Here is a 24,179-nt window from a genome sequence, read left to right as displayed (position 1 = left end):
CGGGCACAGCAGACTTCAATTTCGATTAAAAAAATATCAGAACTATTTTGATTCTAGCACATTTTTATTTGATCTGTATCAGAGCCATAACTCATAATAACATTGTTTAATACAGTGAAAAACTATCATTTGGATTTTCTATAGGTGATTTTTTTGTTGTTGCTAACGGTCCTTACATGTTACATCAGAAAGCAGTTGTTTAAAATAATGTATTTGTCACATTCCTGTATTTTCTGTGCATACCCCTGAAGTAGGCTATCACGTGTAAGGCAATATCTAGTTTGTTAACACAGTAATCCTTAAGAAACGTATTCTTTGTGGCACTCTCTGTTCTAGCTAAAGCAGTAGGCTGTGACTGATAACCTAATACTCTTATCAAAGATGCTGTCTGTTTCTCAAGCACTCTGGGAACACCAGTGTCCAGCCACTGAGAGCAACTTGACTTCCCTGCTGCCTCCTTCAGCAGTCTGGCATTTGTCTGCCTGGTGCATATCATTTATTCCTAGGCTAGACACCCTGCATGAGGAATCGTGGGAAATCCTGCAGACAGCCCCACCCCCTCCCTAAACTTAACCTCTCTCTCTCCCTCCCTCTCTCTCCCTCCCTCTCTCTCCCTCCCTCTCTCTCCCCCTCTCAATGGGAGCCCCCTAATAGTACACTGGATGTTCACATTCAGACAGGGCAGCTTGTCAGGCAAACCAGCTGCTACTGAGAGGGCAGGAGGCCAGCAGTAAGGAGACAGGAACCTCGTTTTGGGAAACGTGTTTGTGTACGTCTTTGAGGCGAAACACAAACGGGCTGGGTTCAATTCATGAGTGTCTTAGGGTCTGTTTGTTTACCGTATGAAGGCAGAGCTATCTGTGGACATTCTCCTGTTTCCCTTTAAATCCAGAGGGGAGGGAGTGTTAGTGGGGAGGGGGCAGCATTTAACCAGCATGTTCGGAGCAGAGGAACAGGGAGGGGGAGAGGGGGGTGTGAAGGGTAATTTTATCTGAGAGCAAGTGCCCCAGAGAGAGAGAGGGAGGGAGAGAGGGAGAGTGAGGAGGGAAGGAGAGACAGTATGTGTCCGAGAGAGTGGGAGGGACGAAGGGAGAGAGATCGAGAGTGAGCGAGCTGGCGGGTGGCTGCCGTGAAATCCGTTAAAGGGGGGGCGGGGGGGCTCAGAGCGTTTGTTAGACGTGTTGGCGTTCAGCCCAACTTGGCTCATTGTAATCAAGGCATGATCGTGGACCCCAGCCTGCTGCCTCTGCTGCCCCAGCCGCCTCGCATTTGGACTGAGCCCAGCTTCTACCGCTGACATGGACAGAGCCGTAAGTGTGTCCTCTCTCTCTCTTTCTCTCTCTCTCTCCCCTTCTCCCACGCGCTCTCTCCATTTCTCTCTAGCTTTTGGACTATCTCGCTCTGTCTTTCTCTGTCTCCCCCCCCCCCCCCCCCCCCCCCCGTGCGGGCTTCCTATCCTGTTTTAGTATTTAGCCGAGGTTGTAGCTGTTACCAACGCAGTGCCTTAGTTAGTGGAGTGAGTGGCCACTGCCCAGGCTGTCCCCAGCCTCCGGTCGGTGGCCAGGGAGGGAGTCCAGCCAGCCTCGGCCCAGTGGGCCTCCACGCCTCGCCATGGGCACCGTCCGATGCCGATGCTTGTGTGTGTGCATCGGAGTGTCAGTGTGTGTGTGTGTGCATCGGAGTGTCAGTGTGTGTGTGTGTGTGTGCATCGGAGTGTCAGTGTGTGTGTGTGTGTGCATCGGAGTGTCAGTGTGTGTGTGTGTGTGTGTGTGTGTGTGCATCGGAGTGTCAGTGTGTGTGTGTGTGTTTATGAAACACAGTTGCTCAGGACCTGCTCCCTTGCTAACAAGCAGGACTGGAAGGTGCACTCTCTTATTCCGGAGGCTTCCTGTCCTCCATGACCACTTCCTCTCTGCAGTGTGGTCGTCTCTCCGAGGGGCTGGCTGCTCTGGTCTCCCTGCAGTGAGGGGCTGGCTGCTCTGCTCTCCCTGCAGTGAGGCGCTGGTGCCGTCCAGCAGCCAGTCTCTGCCTTGCTCCTGTCCCCCTGTGTGTCGTCAGGGTCTGTTGTGTTTGGAAACCCTGGCGACCAGGAGCTGTAAGCTAACTTCTCACTGGCTCCACAGGCTTCAGAAACACGATTTGAGTTGAGCAGTCTTTGCTCTGCTGGTTCCTGCACTGTGTGCTGCTGACTGCTTCTCATTACTCAGTGTCCCGAGATAGTGGTTTTGATGAATGGTAGAAAGATTTACCTGAATGTTTTGATGTTCGTTTTGGAACTGTAAAAGGCTTACACATTTCTAATTGGTGTCAGGTATCAAATGGTGTTTTAGATTAGTACAATACTGACATATCCTTAAAAATAAGAGAGGAAAGTGGATGCATCTGAGTTGAAGTGAGTCCGCTCTTCTCCCCCCTGCCGGCCGCGCTATGAGACCTGCAGCTAGTCTGTGTGGGCAGCGATGGCGACGCGGCGGAGGTGGAAAACCCCAGAAGAAGAATGGCATCCTGGCCCGGTTGCTGTGACTCATTGTTCGGCGCTGCACGGAATGTCACATGGAGCTGAGAGGGTTCTCTTTTGTCATCACTGTGGCGACGGCGGGTACCTAGCAAACAGACAGGCAGATAGATAGGCAGAAAGACAGGCAGATAGATAGGCAGATAGACAGGCAGGCAGATAGACAGGCAGATAGGCAGGCAGACAGGGGGCAGCTATCGCCACATGCAGAATGTTGACCTCCTCGTCAGGGTAGCCTCTTTTCAAGGCTGACCAGGCTTTCAGTCTTAATTAAATAGAAAATGTTTTATTCTAGCAGGTTAAATATTCAACATCCTGTGTCCTGGGCCCTTGTTTTAGTGTTTGTATTGTTCAGTCTCAAGGTTACTCCGATAGTGGTGGTTTGTGACGGCAGCATAGCAGGGAGAGGGGGGGAGATGGGCTTTAGTGTGTCCCAGACGGGGGGGGGGCATGGCTGGGTCATTTCTCCTGAACAGGAAGTGGTGTTTTTCTGTGCTACATCAATAGCTTGAGGCATGTTTATTTCAAAGTGCCTTCCAGAGGCTGTATGGTGGCAGTCGGGTCGTCTTTCGTAGCGCTGAAGCTAGCTCAGCACAAACCCAGCACTGGCCCACGGGGCGCAACCCATTCTGTGCATTCTGAAGGCTCCAGTAGAAAAGCTAAATTGTGTTTTAGATCAGCCTTTCCTAATCCTGGTCCTCAGGACACACTGCCCTGCATGGTTGAGATGTTTCCCTCTTGCAACACACCTGATTCAAATAAACGGGTCGTTACCAGGCTTCTGCTGAGCTTGATAATGACCCATTCATTTGAATCAGGTGTGTGCAGTGCAAAAAATGCAGGGCAGTGGGTCCCGAGGACCAGGGATGGGAAAGGCTGTTTTAGATGATTGGGTGTGGGCACTTTACCGGCCTAATCTGATCAGTTACCAACATGACACATGACATCAATCCTGTAAGGCCAAGATCCTTTTGAGCGCAGGGAATAACGAGTTGCTGTGAGCTGGGCTTTTGAGCTGCTTGGCTTTTGAGCTGCTTGGCTCTCTCCTTCTGCGGTCGCCGGTCATCTGAGCTAAAGGCCGAGGTGTAGAAGCTGCCCTCTGCCATTGGCTGCTGCAAAGGGTCACCTCTTGCATATTTAGAATCTGTTACTGTAACCTGCTTTTATTCTTATTTCGTATTTCCTCTTCTTGCCTCCTGCAATGTCACATTTCCCCCTCAGGGATCAGTAAAGGATCAGTAACGGGTCTTTGAGGGTGTATGGGTGGTTTAGGTGCAGTTCTATGTGGGCATATTTGAAGCCTTCTGCGACACTGCTGGTATAAAGAAATAAATACATGTGAGTGGAATACCTAGTAATACTGCTGCTACTATTGCCCTGTCAGTCATGTGTTCTTCAGCCCTCTCTCAAGCTGTTCAAAGAAACTACACAAACTACACTTCCCAGAACCATCTGCCCAGGTGATGAGCTCAGAGAAAGCATGTCAGAAAGTATGTCTTAGTCTCCATAAGAGCCATGTAGCTGCTTTAGATTCCTGTAACAGGGCTTCAAGTTACTACTACCGTGGCTGTGTTGGGCCTGAACACGCTCCGTCACTGTTACCAGATCTCCATCGATCCTTCCAGCTGACAGCATTAGATGGGTGCTTTGTGTCCATGGATTGAGTTGTTCTTCAGGATCAGTGACACTGCAGATTGTCCCTGTAGCGGTCTGAAGCCACGCGGGGAGAGGAGGGGGCCTCTGGTCGTGTGAGGAAGACTTCAGCTGACGGTGTTAGGATGTTTAAGATAGTCTGCACTTAAGATTCCTGCTGGGTAACTGACCCCTGTAATGAACTGTCCATCTGTGTGTGTGTGTGAGTGTGTGAGTGTGTGAGTGTGTGAGTGTGTGAGTGTGTGAGTGTGTGAGTGTGTGAGTGTGTGAGTGTGTGAGTGTGTGAGTGTGTGAGTGTGTGAGAGTGTGTGAGTGAGAGTGAGAGTGAGAGTGAGAGAGAGAGACCAAAAGACAGTGTGTCAGTGCAGGTGATGCCTGCGCCCTCTGCGGTCCTCATGAAGACAGCACTGTCCCCTTCCACCCAGAGCCCCAGCGAAATGCTGCCCAAGAGGGAGCAGAGAGACAAGGAGCTGGACAAGAAGATCGAGGCCCTGCGCCAGAAGAACCAGGCCCTCATGAGGAGGTACCAGGTGGGCAGAGCTTTCCACCTCCAGCACCACCACACTGACTCCTCCATGCTAAGGTCGTCACCATCAGCTGTTGTTCATCGGAGGTGTCGTCCTCTCTGTGTCCCTTACAGGAAGTGGAGGAGGATAAGAAGAAGGCGGAGGAGGAAGGGAAAGCCCTGCAGAACCGGAAGGGCAAAGCGGACGACCTGACCATCACCATTAACAATTCCACCACTGTGAGAGATGCGTAGATTCTGGCTAGCTGTGTATGTTCCAGTGCTGTAGCAAGCTAGCTGGCCGTGTGTGTGTGTGTACAAGTGTTGTAGCTAGCTGGGTAGCTTGGTGTGTTCTAGTGCTTTAACTAGCTAGCTAGCTGGCTGTGTGTGTTCCCGTGCTGTGACGCTAGCAGGCTAGCGAGCTAGGCCCCTGTCAGGATGTCCTGTTGACCCGGGCTGGGCCTGTGTTCCAGGAGCCCCGTGTGGTGGTGACCCGGGCTGGGCCTGTGTTCCAGGAGCCCCGTGTGGTGGTGACCCGGGCTGGGACTGGGCTGTGTGGGGAGGGCTGTCCCCCGGGTGCGGGGCGAGCCAGGTCGAGGCAGCTGCTGGTCACCATGGCAGGGAACCACACCAAGGTAGAGAACACTCACCGTGGTCAGCCTGCATTTGTGGACCACTTGTACCTTATATCTGGATGAACTTTGCAGCATGTGTGCAGACCATGTGAGTGATTGAAAACAAATATATTTTTTCAACTTTTTCTAAATTTGTTTCTAACCTTTTAAAAAAAATATTATTTCAATATTTGTGTAAACAATTTCAGGAGTGAAAGTAATTATAAATAGATAACATAAATAGTGTAGTAAGTATTGATACCAGAAAAAGTATTTGTACTTAGTTACTCCCATCTCTGGTGTTGTGGTGTAGCTGTGAGGCCCGTTGTGTGTTTGTGTCTGTTGCCCTCAGGGGGTGAAGCGGGTGGTGAGTGAGAGGATGACCAGGAGGGGGCCAGCCCCCCACAACCACCCCCTGGAGGACAGGCCCCCACGGGCAGCCTTTGAGGGCAGAGCCAGGCCCCCCTACGGGGGGGAGACAGGATCGCAGGTGAGCCCCCCCCCCCCAGACACACACACACCTTGCCGTGTGGTTGCCTAACAACCAACACCTGTCTGCTGACGTGTCTTGGGAGAGCTGTCTCTGGAGGACTGGCCCCTCCCTTCCCCCCTCCTCCTGTGATGAAGCACAAAGCCTGAAGGGGAGGGGGGTGGGGGTGGGAAGGGGAGGGGGTTTGGGTTGACAGGGGGGTGTGTCTGGGGTCTGTCTAGACTGGAGGGGAGGAGTGGCTGGAACAGCTCCTAGTAGAGCACACTGGGATCCTGGTCTGCATCAGATAGATACAAACTGATGGATTGATTTACTATCTGTGGAATGTTGTGTTATAGATGTGCAGGTGAAACAGTCATACACACGCCTGCATGAGTACAGGCCACACGCCTGCATGAGTACAGGCCACACGCCTGCATGAGTACAGGCCACACGCCTGCATGAGTACAGGCCACACGCCTGCATGAGTACAGGCCACACGCCTGCATGAGTACAGGCCACACGCCTGCATGAGTACAGGCCACACGCCTGCATGAGTACAGGCCACACGCCTGCATGAGTACAGGCCACACGCCTGCATGAGTACAGGCCACACACACTCACTCAAACACACACCAGTGGACACACATTCACACACACACTCACACACACACCAGTGGACACACACACACACCAGTGGACACACACTCACACACAATCAGACACACACACCAGTGGACACACACTCACACACAATCACACTCGTGGACACACACACACGCTCTCCTATCAACTTGCTGACACACACCATGAACAGCTGATCCTCTGGTCCTGTGGAGGGAGGGGGGTGGGGTTTGGGTGAAAATAGGGTTACAGAGTTGTCTGTGTGTGTGTGTGTGTGTGCATGTGTGCATAGCAGAGTCTGTGTAACAATCTTGGAGTCTGCATGTATGTGCTAGGCTAGCCTCCCACAGTCCCCAGCCCACTGATGTAATATGGTAGCAGTGACATCATGAACACTATTTCTAGCCTATATTTGGGTCAGCCCTATGGTCCATCACAGGGACTCAGTCAGTGTTGGGGTTGTGGTAAGTTTAGCCATGACGATGTCATAGTGTCACTTCCAGGACAGTCCTGTTCCTGTTTCCATGATTCTATTCAGAAACTGTGTAACGCAAATAACTAAATCAGATAGTGCCTTACTCTTCAGCATTAAATGTGCGTCCATAGTCGAACACAAGCTGGAATGAGAGCTTATCACTGCAGCTTGGACACGTGGGCCTTCCATACCCAGGGCACGGCCTAGTGGGCTCACTGAAGGATGGGGCCCTGACCGGGATCTGAGGATGAGGGTGGGGACTAGGAGTGGGCTGGCCCTGCTCTGGAGCTGTCTGACATGGAGGGATCAGGGAGGGTCTGTCTGGTGTGTCTGCTGTGTGGAGAGAGGACCAGATAAGGAGAGAGGGAGGGAGAGGGGGAGGGGGAGGGAGAGGGGGGGGGAGCGGGGGAGGGAGAGGGGGAGGGAGAGGGGGAGGGGGAGGGAGAGGGGGGGGGGAGCGGGAGAGGGGGAGGGGGGGGGAGGAGGGGAACAGGGACCCTTCTCTCCTGCAGACCTTCTGTTTGCATCATGTTTCCTCCTTGTTTTCCCACCATCATGAAAAGAATGATTTAATCTAATTAACATTCACACGTTTTTTTTTATACAAATGTGGTTGTGAATGTGGCTCATCATGCTGCCAAGCGGACAGAGCTGCAATGTGCCAGACAGGTGATGGAGGAGAGGGGGAGAGAGAGAGGGGGAGTGAGAGAGAAAGGAGTGAGAGAGTGAGAGAGAGCGTGAGAGAGAGAGGGACTGAGGGAGAGAGAGAGAGACAAAGGAGGGAGAGTGACGGAGTGAGAGAGGGAGTGTGTGAGAGAGTGTGAGAGAGAGATGGAGAGAGAAAACGAGGGCCTGGGTGAGCGAATGAGAGCTGTGTTTTGTCTGTGCTCTGGGAGGGAGGAACAAATGAAGTCTGTGGATGTCTTAAATCTCTCCTCCTGAGACAGCCAGACTCATTCCAGCAGTCCTCACCCTCCCTCTGTCCTGGAGACGTCTGCTAATGGCAGCATGAATCACCCAGACACATTCACACGGGTGAACGCATTATGTCGAACTGAATTGAATATTTCTTCAAACACAAAATCCCTCCCGTTGTAGAGTGTTTGTCCACCAGGGGGCAGTGTAGTTCTGTCAGCCTGTCAGGTGTCCACCAGGGGGCAGTGTAGTTCTGTCAGCCTGTCAGGTGTCCACCAGGGGGCAGTGTAGTTCTGTCAGCCTGTCAGGTGTCCACCAGGGGGCAGTGTAGTTCTGTCAGCCTGTCAGGTGTCCACCAGGGGGCAGTGTAGTTCTGTCAGCCTGTCAGGTGTCCACCAGGGGGCAGTGTAGTTCTGTCAGCCTGTCAGGTGTCCACCAGGGGGCAGTGTAGTTCTGTCAGCCTGTCAGGTGTCCACCAGGGGGCAGTGTAGTTCTGTCAGCCTGTCAGGTGTCCACCAGGGGGCAGTGTAGTTCTGTCAGCCTGTCAGGTGTCCACCAGGGGGCAGTGTAGTTCTGTCAGCCTGTCAGGTGTACACCAGGGGGCAGTGTAGTTCTGTCAGCCTGTCAGGTGTCCACCAGGGGGCAGTGTAGTTCTGTCAGCCTGTCAGGTGTCCACCAGGGGGCAGTGTAGTTCTGTCAGCCTGTCAGGTGTCCACCAGGGGGCAGTGTAGTTCTGTCAGCCTGTCAGGTGTCCACCAGGGGGCAGTGTAGTTCTGTCAGCCTGTCAGGTGTCCACCAGGGGGCAGTGTAGTTCTGTCAGCCTGTCAGGTGTCCACCAGGGGGCAGTGTAGTTCTGTCAGCCTGTCAGGTGTACACCAGGGGGCAGTGTAGTTCTGTCAGCCTGTCAGGTGTCCACCAGGGGGCAGTGTAGTTCTGTCAGCCTGTCAGGTGTCCACCAGGGGGCAGTGTAGTTCTGTCAGCCTGTCAGGTGTCCACCAGGGGGCAGTGTAGTTCTGTCAGCCTGTCAGGTGTCCACCAGGGGGCAGTGTAGTTCTGTCAGCCTGTCAGGTGTCCACCAGGGGGCAGTGTAGTTCTGTCAGCCTGTCAGGTGTCCACCAGGGGGCAGTGTAGTTCTGTCAGCCTGTCAGGTGTACACAGGATACGTTGTTGTCAGTTTAATGGCAGCCATAACAATGGCAGCACTGGGACCTTCAGGAGTAATAGTCCCTCATTGATTAATAAACAGCTGAAAGACATGGGAAGCATTATGTAACTGTCATCTCTCTTTCTGTCCCCCTTCCCCTCCTCTCTCTCATCCTCCCTACCTCTCTCCCTTTCTCTCCCCCTTCCCCTCCTCTCTCTCATCCTCCCTACCTCTCTCCCTTTCTCTCTCATCCTCTCTACCCCTCTCCTTCTCTCTGTCCTTTTGTCTCTCCCTCTCTCTTCCTCCCTCTCACTCGATACCTCTCTGTCCTCTTTCTATCATCTCTGTCTGTCATCTCTCTTTTTGTCTCTGTGTCACTTTCTTGCTCTTCCTCTCTCTCTCCCCCCCTCTCTCCCAGGATGAGGTGAGGCAGGACCAGAGGCAGGACCAGAGGCAGGACCAGAGGCAGGACCAGAGGCAGACAGAGGAGCGTTATAGTGTGTTGGAGTGTGAGCCGTACTACCAGGTAAGAGCCTCTTACAGGACCCAGACATGTTGATGCCTCTTACAGGGGGGATACTGCACTGGCTCTGAGGGAATGATCCGACACGTCACTCTCCTCCACACACACACAAACCACACACACACAAACCACACACACAACCCAGTGTCAGACAGTGTCCGTGAGGGCCTCCTGGTCTGGTGGTGTGCTGGTCAGGCGCAGGCTGGACAGTGCAGCAGCAGAGGTAAACAGGCCAGACCTTCTCACGTGGAGCGAGTGTAGACCACATGACGAGAGCTGCCTCTTCTGCTGCCTCTGCTGCCTCCTCTGCTGCCTCCTCTGCTGCCTCCTCTGCTGCATCCTCTGCTGCCTCCTCTGCTGCCTCCTCTGCTGCCTCTGCTGCATCCTCTGCTGCATCCTCTGCTGCATCCTCTGCTGCCTCCTCTGCTGCCTCCTCTGCTGCCTCTGCTGCATCCTCTGCTGCATCCTCTGCTGCATCCTCTGCTGCATCCTCTGCTGCCTCCTCTGCTGCATCCTCTGCTGCATCCTCTGCTGCCTCCTCTGCTGCCTCCTCTGCTGCCTCTGCTGCCTCTGCTGCCTCCTCCTCTGCCTCCTCTGCTGCCTCCTCTGGTTATCAGCCCCGCCCTGGAGAACGCTGCCAGCAGGTTACGCAACGCTCTGTTTCTCCTCTGTGGAAGCCGGATGCTGTTGCATAAGGAGGTGATTGCAGGTCCTAGGCTGTGCTAACCGGCCCGCGCCAACTGCAGAAGAGCTCGAGGGGGGGGGGGGTTTCATTCATTTGGTCCCCCCACCCACAAAGTGGTATTTCCACATCCTCAACTGGACACGTTTGTACAGGTCTTCATCTCCATCGTCAAGTCCTGCTAGTGTTACAAGCTGTGAAGCAGGCGTAGTCCTTCTAATCCCTGTGTTGCCCTCCTCCCTGAGGGAGGCCAGGCCCTAATTGAAAGCTACAATCAAACAGCTCCCTGGCCCCTGACGCCCTCCCTGGGAGACCCTGTAGAGGCAGGAAATTGAAAGTGTTAATTAGCGCTCTGGCTAACGGAGACAGCAGGGGACTGCCTGTTGGAACATGCAGCATCCACCGTCCCCCGGGACCCCTGTGTCCCCTAGCAGGAGAGACAACCAGAGGGACGAACACTCTCTCCCTCATCCTGGAGACCGCCTGTCGGAGCACCAAATGTTTACCTGCCTCTGATTGGCTCGCACCTCAGAGCAAAACAACACCTGTCAGATCCGTGTGTCCTTCTCATCTTCTACCTCTCTGGAGCTGTTACTTCTCTCTCCGTCACTGCGTTTGTGTCCTTTATGTCCCCTAGCAAAAAACAAAACAAATTTAGCAAAGATCAATTCAGTGTCTTATTGATTTCCGCTCCCGTTGAGAGAGGCTGTTTTCCTGTTACTCGCCAGAGGTCATGCTGCAGCTCTGAGCCGGCTGCGGGCCCTTCTCCAGGCTGCTGCTTCTACAGCTTCACCAGGGGCCGGGCCCCTGAGGGAAACGGGGGCAAACACAGACCGTTCAGTCAACTCTGACCACTGAAATACTGTAGAAATACACACTTCCGATTCTTGATCTTCCGCTGTACATTCTACTTGCACTATGTGCGTCGCTGCGGATGAAAGCGCCCACTGTGTGACTAACGTGTGACTGTGTCTCCCCAGGATGCAGAGCTGCAGGGCCAGACTGAGCTCAGCCTCTCCAGAGAGGAGCAGCAGGAGTACCTGCGCTGGAAGAAGGAGCGCGAGCAGATCGACCGAGATAGAGTTGCTCGCCACAAAAACGCCAAGGGCCAGTGGAGGCGAGCCTGGGACCTGGACAAGACGGATCACATGTAAGCTTGAAGCCCGACCGCAGCCCTCCTGTTTAACACCAGGCTGCTTCTCTAGCAGCTCTGCTAGTGTCGGCCCTTTCAGCTAGCGCATGGTTGTTTGTTTGGTTTGCCGAATGCATGTTTTCACATTTGTTTGCACACTTGAGGGTGTAGTTCAATGGATAAATAGATATTACACTAAATTTTTGATTTTGGGCTGAACTGTCTCTTTAAGCTTGTACTTAACCTACATGCATCTCACCCCAACTAACTCCTTTAACCAAAACCATTCTGTGACGAAGGTTTGAGAGAAACTGTAGCAGAAACGAAAATGCCTGGAGGAATAAAAATGTTATCTCATAGATTTACTTTCTTCTTTGTATAGTATGATTGGCTGCTCTCAATAACTCAATGCAGATTTAGAATGTTGTAGGGATTTAGAGAGACTACATTTGGACCCATGTCTAATCTCATGATACTGTTGTACCATCACAAGACTAGATCTGATCAAGTCACATGATACAAACAGCATTAGCAGACTGTCACACTAAATTGAATAATATCGCAACTGGTTATTAATGTTGCAGACTAATACACATCTGCCAATTGTACTGGTAACTAAAAATCACATGTGCTTTTAAGAGATGCATCAACAGTGTTACAACTTAAACAATTAAGATTGTGTCACCCCAAAATACCTTTTCATACATCACTACCCAGAAAGAGAAGAAAGCAGCACTGTGGTATTTGTAGTTCGGTGGTCTTTGTAGTTCGGTGGTTATCAGCTGCATCTGCAGTGCCCAGAGCGGCCTAGTAGCAACATAAATAAACAAGCTATTTAGAACAAGCAGAGAAACTTAAAAGGGACAAGGGAGACTATATTTACTCAGGGGTGAAATGCCTTGCCTTTTTTGGCAAGGGTTTAAAATGGCCCCTTGAGTCTGAATAGTGGACTAAATTTCGTTTTGACTCGATGTTCAAGTAAGGAGGAGGAAGTAATGGCTCACACTCTACCAGTCATGACACATTTCCAAGGCTGATGAATGTGGGCAGTCCTGCTAAATGAACCCAGTGGAGTGCTAACTGTTAAGGCTAAGTGGAATGCTAATGCTAAGGTTAGTGGTAAAGTTACAGGATAGGTGCCCAACCATTAAGACCCATGGACTCATCATTAACTATGGTAAGAATGTGCATGTTTACATTCTACACCAGACTGTCGCCCAGAACTTGTACTGTGCCTGTTTATAGTTCTCTCTCAGCAGCTTATTGGGGCGTCCTTGCTCTGTAAACTAAACCTTTGCCTCAAGGTTTTCAGATAAATCCCCTGGAGAGAGAGACAGAGGGCCTCAAACTAGAGGTGAGACTTTTGTTATAATCTGTATTTCAGTTTGCACAAATTCGAAAAAAAATTCAGGTCCCAAAAATTGTATAACAAAAAATGTAATCTTAAAATTGTATAACAAATTCAATCTTCAAAAATTATTTAACAAAAATGTAAATCTTCAAAAATTCAAATAAAACTAAATTCAGACTACTGAAATTCGAAAACAAAAATGAATTAAAAAAAAAATAGAGCTGAAAAATTCAGATACGATTGCCTTACCTATCCTTGGTATTCCGGATGTTGCAATCAGAATTCTTTTCAGCAACATTTTTTTCTTCTTTAATTTTTTCAGAACTGAATATTTGCTTTAGAATTTGAGCAACCAGAATGTCTTTTTATTAGAATTCTTTTGGCTCCATTTTTTTAAATCTGAATTTCATCATTCAAATTTGAGCCATCTGAATTTACAAACCTTTAGTTTTTTGATCAGATTTTCTTTTTTTTACATCAAAATAAATTTGACAGGTGAATTCAAAACATAACAAATTCAGGTATGGTTTTCCTCGAAAAATATTTTGATGCTATGAATTCGGTGGTGTTTAAATTTCCATATTAAGTATTCAATGCCTTTTCTAAAATTCAAAACATAATGTCACTGATTTGCTTCCATAGATAAGAGAGAAACATGTGTTGATTACAGACAATATTCTATTAATACTGTGTTTGGTTTCCAGGTGGGAAGAGTGCAAGGAAAGGTTATCCCAAATCAGTTGCTGACTCTGGAGGTGAGGTATTTCCTGCTCAGGGCTGTACAGAACAACCTTCCGTGCCATATTGTACAGTTTATTGCAACAGTCGCCTGTAGTCTCCAGACACGTAGTGGTGTAGAAAGTACTCTGATGTCAGTGTCTGTCTAGTGTTCATGTGGTTCAAAGATTTTCCTCCTCAAACGTGTCCCACACAGGCCACCATACAAGGGGCAAAGGAGACGAGGGGGGCAAGAAGGTTCCCGTGGTGGGCAGCAAGGCCAAGGGCAAAGATCGTCTGACTGGACGCGCCAGAAGGTCAGTAGAGTCCAGGGTGAGGCAGCAGACATGCATCAGAGAGATGTAGAGTCCAGGGTGAGGCAGCAGACATGCATCAGAGAGATGTAAAGCACACGCACTGATGGAGCCTCTTCGCTGTCCTGCCAGTTCAGTGGAGTGTTTAGTCTGGCTGCAGGCCCTCAGGGATGCTCCGGGGACAGAACACAGCACACGTCAAACCTGTTTGTCTTGTCACATGGGAAACTTCCTCTTAAAAGCTCTGTTTGTTCCATAAGACATCTGTCAAGTGGTTGTCACGCTTACCGATGTACCAGGAGAGGCTAGCTCCATCCTGTCTGTCCTCATGCAGTATTTATGTCCTTCCCTGCTGTGGGCCTTTACTGCCCCATCATCACCTCCATGTTGTCAGCAGTTGTTGTCAGCTGGTATTAAGGGATGATAGGATGTCTTCCTGTTCTCCTTCCACAAACGCTCTTTCTCAGTTCCTCAACTCCATCATCGTCTTTCGTCCAAAGTCATCCTCTCTAGTACTGAACGCACGCACTGTTTACCGTGTCGTAGATCCCAAAACTTGGCTTTTCTGTTGCTGATCAAGATGTTATCTAGAGTGCGGATTTCTTTGGCTCTTGTGGACTTAAAACATGTCTTCCAGATGGGATGCTGACGAGGACGGGGGTCTCTCACGGGCTTCTCAGACGAGCTTGGAAGAGTTTCTGGAGGAACTGGACGCCCTGGGAGACCCAGAAGGGGACCAGCCCATAGCGGAGACCCCAAGGGTCACAGAGGGTGACCTCAAAACAGAGTCTTCACCTCTTCTGGATGTGGTCAGCGAGGAGGAGGAGGGGGTTGGGGTTGAGCAGCTGCCTGGTCCCCCCAGCTCTCTCCCAGACAGCGCTCCTGAAGCTGAGACCGAGGCTGCGTCTCATAAGAGCCCCGAAAAGAAAGTTCGCTTTTCAGACGAGCTCATCCAAGAGGCCCGTCACAACAACACCTCCCCTAGCAACACCTCCCCTAGCAACACCAGACATGAGTACGAGGAGCCCACAGATACCCAGGAAGCCGGTGACCCTCAGGACCAAGCAGAGCGACCTGCTGGAGAATCCCAGACACAGAGCTCTTTGGTCGGGCAAGGACAGCCGCCAAAAGCCCCTGAACCTCCTACGGCTCCCAAGACAGACTGTGACGATGTCTGCAGTCCTGCTCCCAGCTCCCCCACGGAGGAGAGAGCCCGTGGCCCTCCCCAGGACGTCTCTCCCCAGGAAGTCTCTCCCCAGGAAGTCTCTCCCCAGCCTGTAGAGCACGCCAAGAGCAGCGGCAGGAAGGCAGGTAGGTCATGGGAGGTGTCCCAGTGGGATGGAGGGAGGGTATGGGAGGTGTCCCAGTGGGAGGAGGGAGGGTATGGTAGGTGTCCCAGTGGGAGGAGGGAGGGTATGGGAGGTGTCCCAGTGGGACGGAGGGAGGGTATGGGAGGTGTCCCAGTGGGAGGAGGGAGGGTATGGGAGGTGTCCCAGTGGGAGGAGGGAGGGTATGGGAGGTGTCCCAGTGGGAGGAGGGAGGGTATGGGAGGTGTCCCAGTGGGAGGAGGGAGGGTATGGGAGGTGTCCCAGTGGGAGGAGGGAGGGTATGGGAGGTGTCCCAGTGGGAGGAGGGAGGGTATGGGAGGTGTCCCAGTGGGACGGAGGGAGGGTATGTGGGTTCACAGTGACTAACAGCAGGTTCTTCTACACAGAGGAGCTGCTAGACTCCAGCCTGTCTGTTCTGACCCTGGAGTCAGGAGAGATGAACCCAGCACACACCACCAGCACTGATAAGGTCAGTTAAGGAGAGGATGAGAGGGTGGAGGATGCATGGATGAGTAATTGATGGATGAGTAAGTGATGGATGGATGCATGGGCACGAGAGACAGATAAGAGATGGATTCCTCTGCATTGCAGATGTAAGATACAGTACATTATTAGATTGTGACCAGGGTACAGTATAACTCACTGCTGAAGCGAGCATCAGCTTTTCAAGTGGCGTAGAAATAGCCAAGTGAAGCCGTCCCTGTTAATCTTCTCGCCTGCTGTATGTATGATAATGTGTTCCCACCCACCTGCGCTCAGCCAGGAGAGAACACCTACTGCAGCTCCCAGAGAACGCTGCTATAAGTGGTGGATTAAGCCATTACAAACATTCGCAATTTATACCTGTAATATGTATATTTTTTTCTTTTCAGGCCAGAGAGCATGGAAGGATTGTCTAAAGGACTTGATATGTTGAAATCTCAGTCTGTATCAGAAGGAAAACTAAACCTGGAGGATTTCCCACAAGCCGTTTAATAGATGAAGCACCTGCTTCCATTCACTCTTTATTTGTAATTGAGAAAGATAACTCAAACTTGAGTTTGGAAGAATCCAAGATGGTTGATGTTTTAGACGAGAATGATTAGAGCATAGGGTCATAACAAATGACTAAAAGCATTTTCCTTTCTTAAAAAAAAAAAAGAAAGAAAAAAAAGAACTTGGCTTACAAGCACTTTATTCTTTGATGTAAGAGTTTTGATGAGCTCTACGGCTGTCTTTGTTTACATTTGAAGTTTTATTTAAAGGTTCTACAAACATTAAAGTTGATGTAAATGAAGGTTCAGTTCATGATAGCTAATCAGTTTGACTTGGACCGCCTGGCCTTGAGCTAACTACATCCAAGGTGCCTGACTTTGCCTTAGTGGTCATTTAAATAATTGTATGTAATTAGCATTATATGCTGATAATACTCTATGCCTTCTGTGTTGATTACTTTAGGTCAGATCACGGGCTCCATTTGCACTTATAAGCTATCGATTGATGCAGTATTCACCCTTTCATTCAAATAGTTTACAGTTTCAGAACATCTTTATTTTAACTGTAAAAAACACAATACAAGTGCATTATGATATGGAGTAGCCATACTGTGTATACATTTTCTCCCACTTGAAAAGTGGGATTGTTTTTTTTTCTCATAGTTGTGCCTTGAATATTGTTTCAAATATATAAAAAGGTCACCACAATGTATTTGGTTTGAATGACTTGAATTGTGTTCACTAACTTCATTTGTTGATTTAATTCATGTGTCTCTGTGTGACTACAAAATGACATTACTTAAGTTAGAGGAACTCTATGCATAGTGAAGTTAGTAGAGAATGAAAATTACAACTATCATTAGAGGTCTGGATTATACTTTAAGCATACTTAACCATGACTTAGAGCCATAACACGTTAATAGAGTACTTTCCTCCCCTTGTCTACATTTGTATTCAGTAGTGCTGCAGTCATGCTGAAGAGGCCGTGCAGTTCATCTCCACAGGTTTTGAACTGCCAAAGACATGATCTGTTAGAAACACAAAAATACACATAGATTGCAAAACCCGAGTTATGATATTGTTGAACTGGACAAGGTAGGTAGTAAGAAGGTTGAACTTTCCTGAATGTTGGCTGTTGGAAGAAGTGTACGACACACAATGCAATGTTGTTAAATATTCTGGACTGTGAAGTGGACAGTAGAGACAGTAGATAATGTGGATTCGATTTGAAGGAGAACTGATCCTGATCTCGAATGTTGTTTGTTGATGGAAACGAGTTGACCTGGCTTCAGTCATGCCTGGGTGTAACTCCCTGCAGTGTGTCTTCATCTTTAAAGCATAGTTACATTTCATGTACCCTGCTCATCTGTTTATTCAAGGTTTGTCTGAACGGTGTTCTACGTGCGTCATCACCCAACTTTGCTTAACCACACTTGAAAGTAAACAAAGTGTTTGACTGACAATAATGCTAGGTTGGGTATCTGCTGTGTCTCTCACTACCTGCTCCCTGTGGATGCACACCGACAACCCAACGATCCAAAAGGAAAGTGTTTGTGAGTGTGTGTTCCTGTGTGCACACACACAAGTTTGACCTATATGTCTATAGAGCTGTTTACAGATTCAGAACTCCAGAGGAATGTTTGTTGGTATTGAAATGTCCAGGATCTGTTGTAGAGGATGGTGATGCAGTGCACTAATAAAGGCTCCTGTTTCAGACAGTTTGGGGGTCTTTTGTGGCGTTTGACTCTTGTACTCAGTAAAATCTCATGGTCCCGTATGTTAAAACATACATTCCAGGGAATGACGCTACTATCTGAAAGGGGCCATTCTCACACTGTCGGCTTTATATATCTACTCGTTTTACTAAAGACGAGATGAGAACAAGCTGTTTGTGATGGATTGTGCATATCAGCAACTTTCCCATATCTACGTTCATACCGTACATAGAGTACAGTCCAGACTGTACGGGAGACGAGCCGGCCAGCCTGTCTCTGTCAGACAGCAGCTAGACCAAGAGGTTCCCCGGCTTCCAAGACCTAAAGTTCTGAGAGTAGCCATGGCGATGTCCCATAAGTCTCCCTCCCTCTCTGCCCCACTCTTTTTCACTCTTGTCTCTCTCAGTCTCAGGTGGGTCACGGTCGGTGCTCATGCAGCTGTGGCTCCTGCCGTCACGTGTGTGTGAACGAGCTGGAAAACATGCAAGGGTAAACGGGACGAAACAACAAACCGCTACTGATATACTCTCGCAAAAAATCATGACAGCAAACTAGCACGGTTCTCCGTGATGTGACCTGCTGTGGAATCCAAGTAAAGGTCGAAGAGTAGCAGGACAGGACAGTGGCAAGTAGCCAGGTACATCCGGCTGCATGAGAGAGCCAGATCGTTCCAAATGAGCCCAGGAGGCCTGTTGCGATGGCTACTGTTCCTTCCCAACCCAACTGTTAGCAGTCTCTAGGGTGTTGCTCTTTTAATTATCTTTCCACAGGCGTTCTCCAGGGCCGCCTTCTGTCATTTAGGCCCCGGAGGGATGTGACCTACCACAAGACTTGGTTGCTACTCAGTTTTTCTCAACGGCCTCTGACTCTTTTCTCATGGTATTAGTTTGGTTTAGTTTCTAAGGTTTGAAGGTGAGAAACTGTTGAATCAAAACTAAAGCTACCTCCTAAAGATACTGAATATCATACCACAGCTGTGACATTCAGTGTACTTCCAGAACAGCTTCTACTGTAGGGTGAACAGATCTTAATTCGCTGCCTTCTCGGCTAAATCTTTACTTTTAAACCCCTGCTGAGGAGAGTTGTGGTGTGTTGTGAACCTGGCCGGGTGGTAAGACAGGTCCTGGGGTTGTGCTTCATGGGTTGTGCTTCATGCTGGCTGATAAATAGGGCCTGGGCCTGGGCCTACCTGCTCCCAGACAGGTGGGCCTGGCCGGCCTCTACTGAGCGCGTGCGTCATCTCTCCCGGCCTGTGTGGAGGAACGGCCTCACCTTAGCAGCTGGTCTGGTCTGATGGCACACTTTAGAAAGCACAGTCTTTCATCCCTCCCTCCTTCTCTCTCCCCCTCTCCCTCCCCCTCTCACTCTGTCTCTCATGCTCTCCCTCCCTTCCAAAGGGCTAGGCTAACCCATCTGTCAATGTGCAGCTGGCCATAAAGTTCTGAGTGATGTCATCATGCCTTGACTTGGTGTGTCAGCAGAGAGAAACAGCCGATAAAACACAGATGTGTAGATTACCTTGGTGTTGTGATGTCACTTCCTGTTAGCTGATGGAGCCTGGAGACCATAGAATGGCATTTCCCTCCATCATCTTAATAATACATGAGCCCATAATTCATCCAAGACAAACTCAAAAGTCTGTTATGAGCTTACTGCAGATTGTTCTCTTGTTTAGCCAACACATGTAAATTATTCATTAGTATACAATAGGACATTGAAACGCTTTGATTTCGCTGCCTTTGTTAGTTTGTAGTTCACTCCCATCCAGAGTGTTGGGTAGAGGAAGTATTTGGAAGGTCAAGCCTTAGAGAGTCAAAACTGTTATTGTACTACTGATCTGACAAGCCTTCCTAATAGTTGTGGCTGCCACAGAACAATTGGCAACTAGAGGAATATCATGACAACAACTTGGACGACGAAAGCAGTGACTTCATCCAGGCTTTGCTGTACACTTCAACAACGACATGCTCTTGTGTAGCAAGTGCTGTACTGCACTGTGTAGAACTGAACAACTGTCCTTGTCAGAAATAGAAAAATCATGTTTTTGTTTGCTTGGCTTATTGTTCTATTCATCAACTATATAGAGCAATGGAAACGTTTATGTTGCTGTGTTGTCTTTCACTAAATATTACTTTTTCTGAAACCAGATTAAGAATGTTGAAAACAGCACAACCGGAGGGAACGCTCAGCCTTCAGCTTAGTGGACTGAGACGGTCTTGAACAGCACAGACAACCTGGTGTGATTACCCGGTCTGTCACATTTCTATCTGGTATCAGTTATACAGTAGAACAAAGTGTAACAAACCACCACGGCTGTCTTTTGTCGTTTACATTCCAGTGTTTTAAGTGATGCTCCTCTCAGACAACCATAAGCTTTCCTCTGTGCTTTATACACAGGCCTCTCGTTTTGGCTGCACACACCACAGACCCCGATTGTGTAACAGGCTCTTTGCTTCCTTTGTGCATTGTCAATACAGTGTGCTCAATCAATACACCTCCCTCACATGCTGCTCCGTGCCACAGTAATAAAAAATAACGTACAACATGGTTTTCAGAGGTCACCAGAAGTGACTCAGAGAGAGAGAGAGACGGAGAAAGAGAGAGATAAAGAGAGAGCGAAAGAGAGATGGAGAATGCGGGAGGGAGGCAGTGCTCTGAGCAGTTTCAGACTTATAAACAGAGGGGTCTGTTATAGCTACTGGAACAAACATGCTTGCTTACACAGGTTTAGCAGCTGTGGCTTTCTGTTGAAGCACAGAGCTCTGATTAAGAACTGTCCAGATACATATCTCTGAGAGATGTTTGGGGTGGTTATGTGTGGTAGTTCCTAAATAAATTACAAGGTAATTGCCATAAATTTTGAGAGAAAAAATACTTTGTCAACAATGGCCCAGACAACTATTTCTACTATATCTTCCACTATTTTACCGTGACCCGATTGTCTAAACTATTATATTTAGTGTAGGCTATTATCAAGCTTCTTGAATTCAAACAGAATTTGACGTCAAAGTCAAAGTTTGACATCATTGTGTTGGAAGCCTAAACCTGAACAAAATGCAAACAAAAAAATATTTTACATGGACGTTTATTTGCCTCGTGATATATACTAATGCACCTACCATCCATCGTTTTAATAAAAAGTATCTAATTCAACTAAGTTCGACGAAGGCCAAAACAAGTACACCTCCCCTATGTACATTACCAAATACACAACACATTTACATGGTTACAGTGTATAATATACCTGAGCGTCTCTCATAACACAGGTTCCTCTAAAGCACGAATCCAAATGTATTCGTCCAAGGAAAATATAGCCTAGTGAAACGAAATGCAATATAAATGCATTCTTGTTTTATTAAATAGCCCAACCAGAATGGCAATGATAGAAGACTCTGTTAAGAGCTACAGTAAGTAATGCGTAATTTACAAACTATAAGCATATTCTCTGTATATCTCCTAAATAAACATAGCTGTTATGTTTTCCATATTGATATAGCAATGACCATTAATTGCTAGAGGAGTTTTGAAGTAAAGGACGTAATTAAGGCATACTGTAACAGAAACGCATAGTTGTTGGGAAAACAAATATTATTTTCAAGCGGATAAAGTCATACACTTTCAGCCGTAGTCATTTAGTTTGCCATCTCAATCAATCGTTCAGGAACGTGCATGGACCCTGTGCCATGTCCAATGTGAGCATTTGAAATGAGTCGGAGAATAACTACGCTTTGTATCCGACTTGTCAAACAGTCTTAGTTCCGTCTCTGAAGGTGGCTTGGTCAGTTTCTTCCGCGACCGTGTTGGTTGGTGGCGGAGGCGGCCTTGCTGGAGGTGGATGATGCTGTCTCACCTAGAGCTACCTGCTCAGCAGCCGTATCCGTGTCCTCAACATGTATGGTCCCATAGGCTCCCGTTGGCGGGCTCTGTCTATTCACTTCGGCCTGAGACGCCGGTCTCTCTCTCCCCACGGCGTTTTGTTTGTCCGCAGTTTCTGCTCGAGCAGACGTGTAGAGTCCCTTCGACAGAGAGTGCGCATTTTCTGATGGAGCGCCCTCGGAGGTAACGGCCGCGCTCCTGCTACTCCTGTCCCAGTGAAATACCTTGCTCTGGGGCACAGCACCCGGCCTGGTCTCATTGATAAATAAAGGCTCTGTTTGTGTTGAGTTAGTGTCTGAGACGTTGGTACTCGTGGAGACATTGGTTGAGATGTTCACTGTGGTTGTGCCCTCCTCTGGTATCACCGGCTTTAACTGAGAGGATGAGCTCGTGGGCTTCCATATCAAGCTATAGTAAATAGCCAGAATAATGGCTGCTAAAGACACAGACAAAACATAAGCAAAAACAGTGGCTAATCTCACCCACTTTTTGTTTGTCTTCGCAGCCATCTTTGCCTTTTTGTCCCCCGTGTAAGTAGCAGGTTTGCCCCTCTCCATATTGGGCATAAAGTCCCGCTCTCTCATGTTGCCCCTGTTCTTCCCTCGCTGCTCCGCCACCGCGTCCGTCTTGAAGGTTGCTTGTTATCCACAGTCTGAGAGAAGACAGGATCCTGATCCTTGAGGCGAGGGATGAGGGGAAGCTCCTGCCTCGGACGGCCTGTGTTGCGAATAAACTGATTAAGGTTCATTCATTTCATACTCGAAAGCACTGTGGTTCATCCTAGAGACTGTTTCATCACGGACATCATGGATGTTGCATGTCGTTGATTATTGGGATCCTCAGCATCCGATAGCGGGAAAGACAAATGTTTATTCCATCGACATTCCCAGAGAATGGACAGCTGGCTTGCAGGGTATCGGCAGTAAAAGATTCGATGTCATTTAGGCAATTAAAACAATCAAGTGAGATCATACGGTACACAGCTGTCTATCTTGTCTAACAAATGAAGTGGCTTCATCAGCTAAAAATACAGGAGAGGGGGCGGGCCGAGGCTCTTAAAGGACCAGTTATCTGTGCAAGACAACAGGCCACCGTAATCATTGTATAGGACAAGAGTCTGAACATGCACGCAGGCTACTGTAATAAGGCTGAGTTAACAACATATTTACCTTCCAACTCATCACCCCGCATCTCAGACGACTTCAGCACCGTGGACAGCAGTAGCAAGTGATGACAAAAAGCAGGTTGTTTTAAATAACGTCATCAGAGAAATAATACATCAAGTCTGTAAAGATGACTAATACTTGAAAACACTTAATTTCACTGGCCCATCTCATTCACTGGAACATGTGCACTAGTGACTCTTGACTGGAACATGTGCACTAGTGACTCTTGACTGGAACATGTGCACTAGTGACTCTTGACTGGAACATGTGCACTAGTGACTCTTGACTGGAACATGTGCACTAGTGACTCTTGACTGGAACATGTGCACTAGTGACTCTTGACTGGAACATGTGCACTAGTGACTCTTGACTGGAACATGTGCACTAGTGACTCTGGTCCTGGCAGGCCTGGAGGCCAGGGAAGGTTACAGGTCTGAGAACAGAGACATGATCAGTTGGATGGAGGCTGTTACAAACTCCCTCCTCTTGTACATATTTCATGTTGCAGCCTACGTTTATTAAACTATTAAACTAAAAGAGAATCAAATAGCCTATGACATCGTCCGTCTTTAGGTTGCAGTCGTAAATCGATAGAACGGTTTAAAATACTGTACGTTGGAGGATTAAAAAGAAAAATCCCATTTAAACTAACATCAATCGTAAGTGATTCATTTATTTATTTTGCATCGTCCCATCCCCTTGTTGAACATTTGCCTAAAGTATTTCTTTCAGCTTTGCATGATAATCAAATGGTTGGGAGCCCTGCCCGACAGACACTATGATTCAGGAATTATCGCCCTTTGCCACAGGCAATCATCTGCCATGGATTGTTGAGACCTGTTAATCTGCAGAAACAGCTAAATAAATAACATGTTAAGTACAGGAAAGACCCAGCATGGTCTGAACAAACACCTTTACTAACATACACATTATGTGTTGATATACAGTATATCATTGTTGCATAAAATAAGCTACATAAAACAATCTGGGACATTTATTTTAGGCCTGTGATTGAGTTTGCCCACCTGGTGAAATGCACCCAAGGCCCGCAGGGAGGAAGTGTAGAAACAAACAACATATGCCTAGCAGATTAGTATTTACATTGTAGCTCACGCTTTGAATTAAGTGATCCTCAGACACTTGCCCCAAACACAGGTGTGTCTTATCAAACAGGTAACAATGATATTTCTAAATTGACAACTCATTCAAATCATAAAGGTTTTCTAAACATTCAGCCCCAGCCAATCCCAGTGAGGTTTCCTGTCAGCAAGTCCAGTGAGCCAGATAGTGTTTGTTTTCATTGCCAGTCATTTGCAATGCATATTTGTTGGGGTGCCTCCTCCCAGTGTCTAAATCCCTGAGTGTAGGTATTACACATTCCTCCCAACCCCAGCCAGAGAGACCAGGTATAGGGAGGATCCTGACGCGGAGGGCCTGTTCAGACTGAAGTCTCCGAGCTTGTGTTTGATGACGAGCAGGACTGGGAA

General features: G+C 48.5%; 1 protein-coding gene across 1 annotated transcript; it reads left to right on the top strand.

Moving 5' to 3' along the window:
• The first annotated feature begins 1,238 nt into the window (after positions 1–1,238).
• On the top strand, positions 1,239–17,646 carry LOC136949022 (coiled-coil domain-containing protein 9B). Its single transcript, XM_067243215.1, has 13 exons — positions 1,239–1,310; positions 4,594–4,698; positions 4,809–4,913; positions 5,147–5,308; positions 5,640–5,777; positions 9,333–9,440; positions 11,100–11,269; positions 12,556–12,605; positions 13,307–13,357; positions 13,537–13,636; positions 14,271–14,944; positions 15,348–15,430; positions 15,834–17,646. Exons 1-13 carry the CDS (start codon positions 1,299–1,301, stop codon positions 15,858–15,860), a joined length of 1,785 nt encoding a protein of 594 aa, XP_067099316.1. The 5' UTR covers positions 1,239–1,298; the 3' UTR covers positions 15,861–17,646.
• The last annotated feature ends 6,533 nt before the right edge of the window (positions 17,647–24,179 follow it).

Source organism: Osmerus mordax, chromosome 9 (genome assembly GCF_038355195.1).
Source record: "Osmerus mordax isolate fOsmMor3 chromosome 9, fOsmMor3.pri, whole genome shotgun sequence".
In the NCBI taxonomy this organism is placed as follows: Eukaryota; Metazoa; Chordata; class Actinopteri; order Osmeriformes; family Osmeridae; genus Osmerus; species Osmerus mordax.
Note: the sequence above shows the minus strand (reverse complement) of the source record. Positions and strands in the feature narration are given on the sequence as shown.

Excerpts from the sequence above, each read along its gene's own strand:
- LOC136949022 (XM_067243215.1), top strand. Across the intron at positions 9,441-11,099 it reads AGTGTGAGCCGTACTACCAG|GATGCAGAGCTGCAGGGCCA; the intron begins GTAAGAGCCTCT and ends GTGTCTCCCCAG. Across the intron at positions 13,358-13,536 it reads ATCAGTTGCTGACTCTGGAG|GCCACCATACAAGGGGCAAA; the intron begins GTGAGGTATTTC and ends TGTCCCACACAG.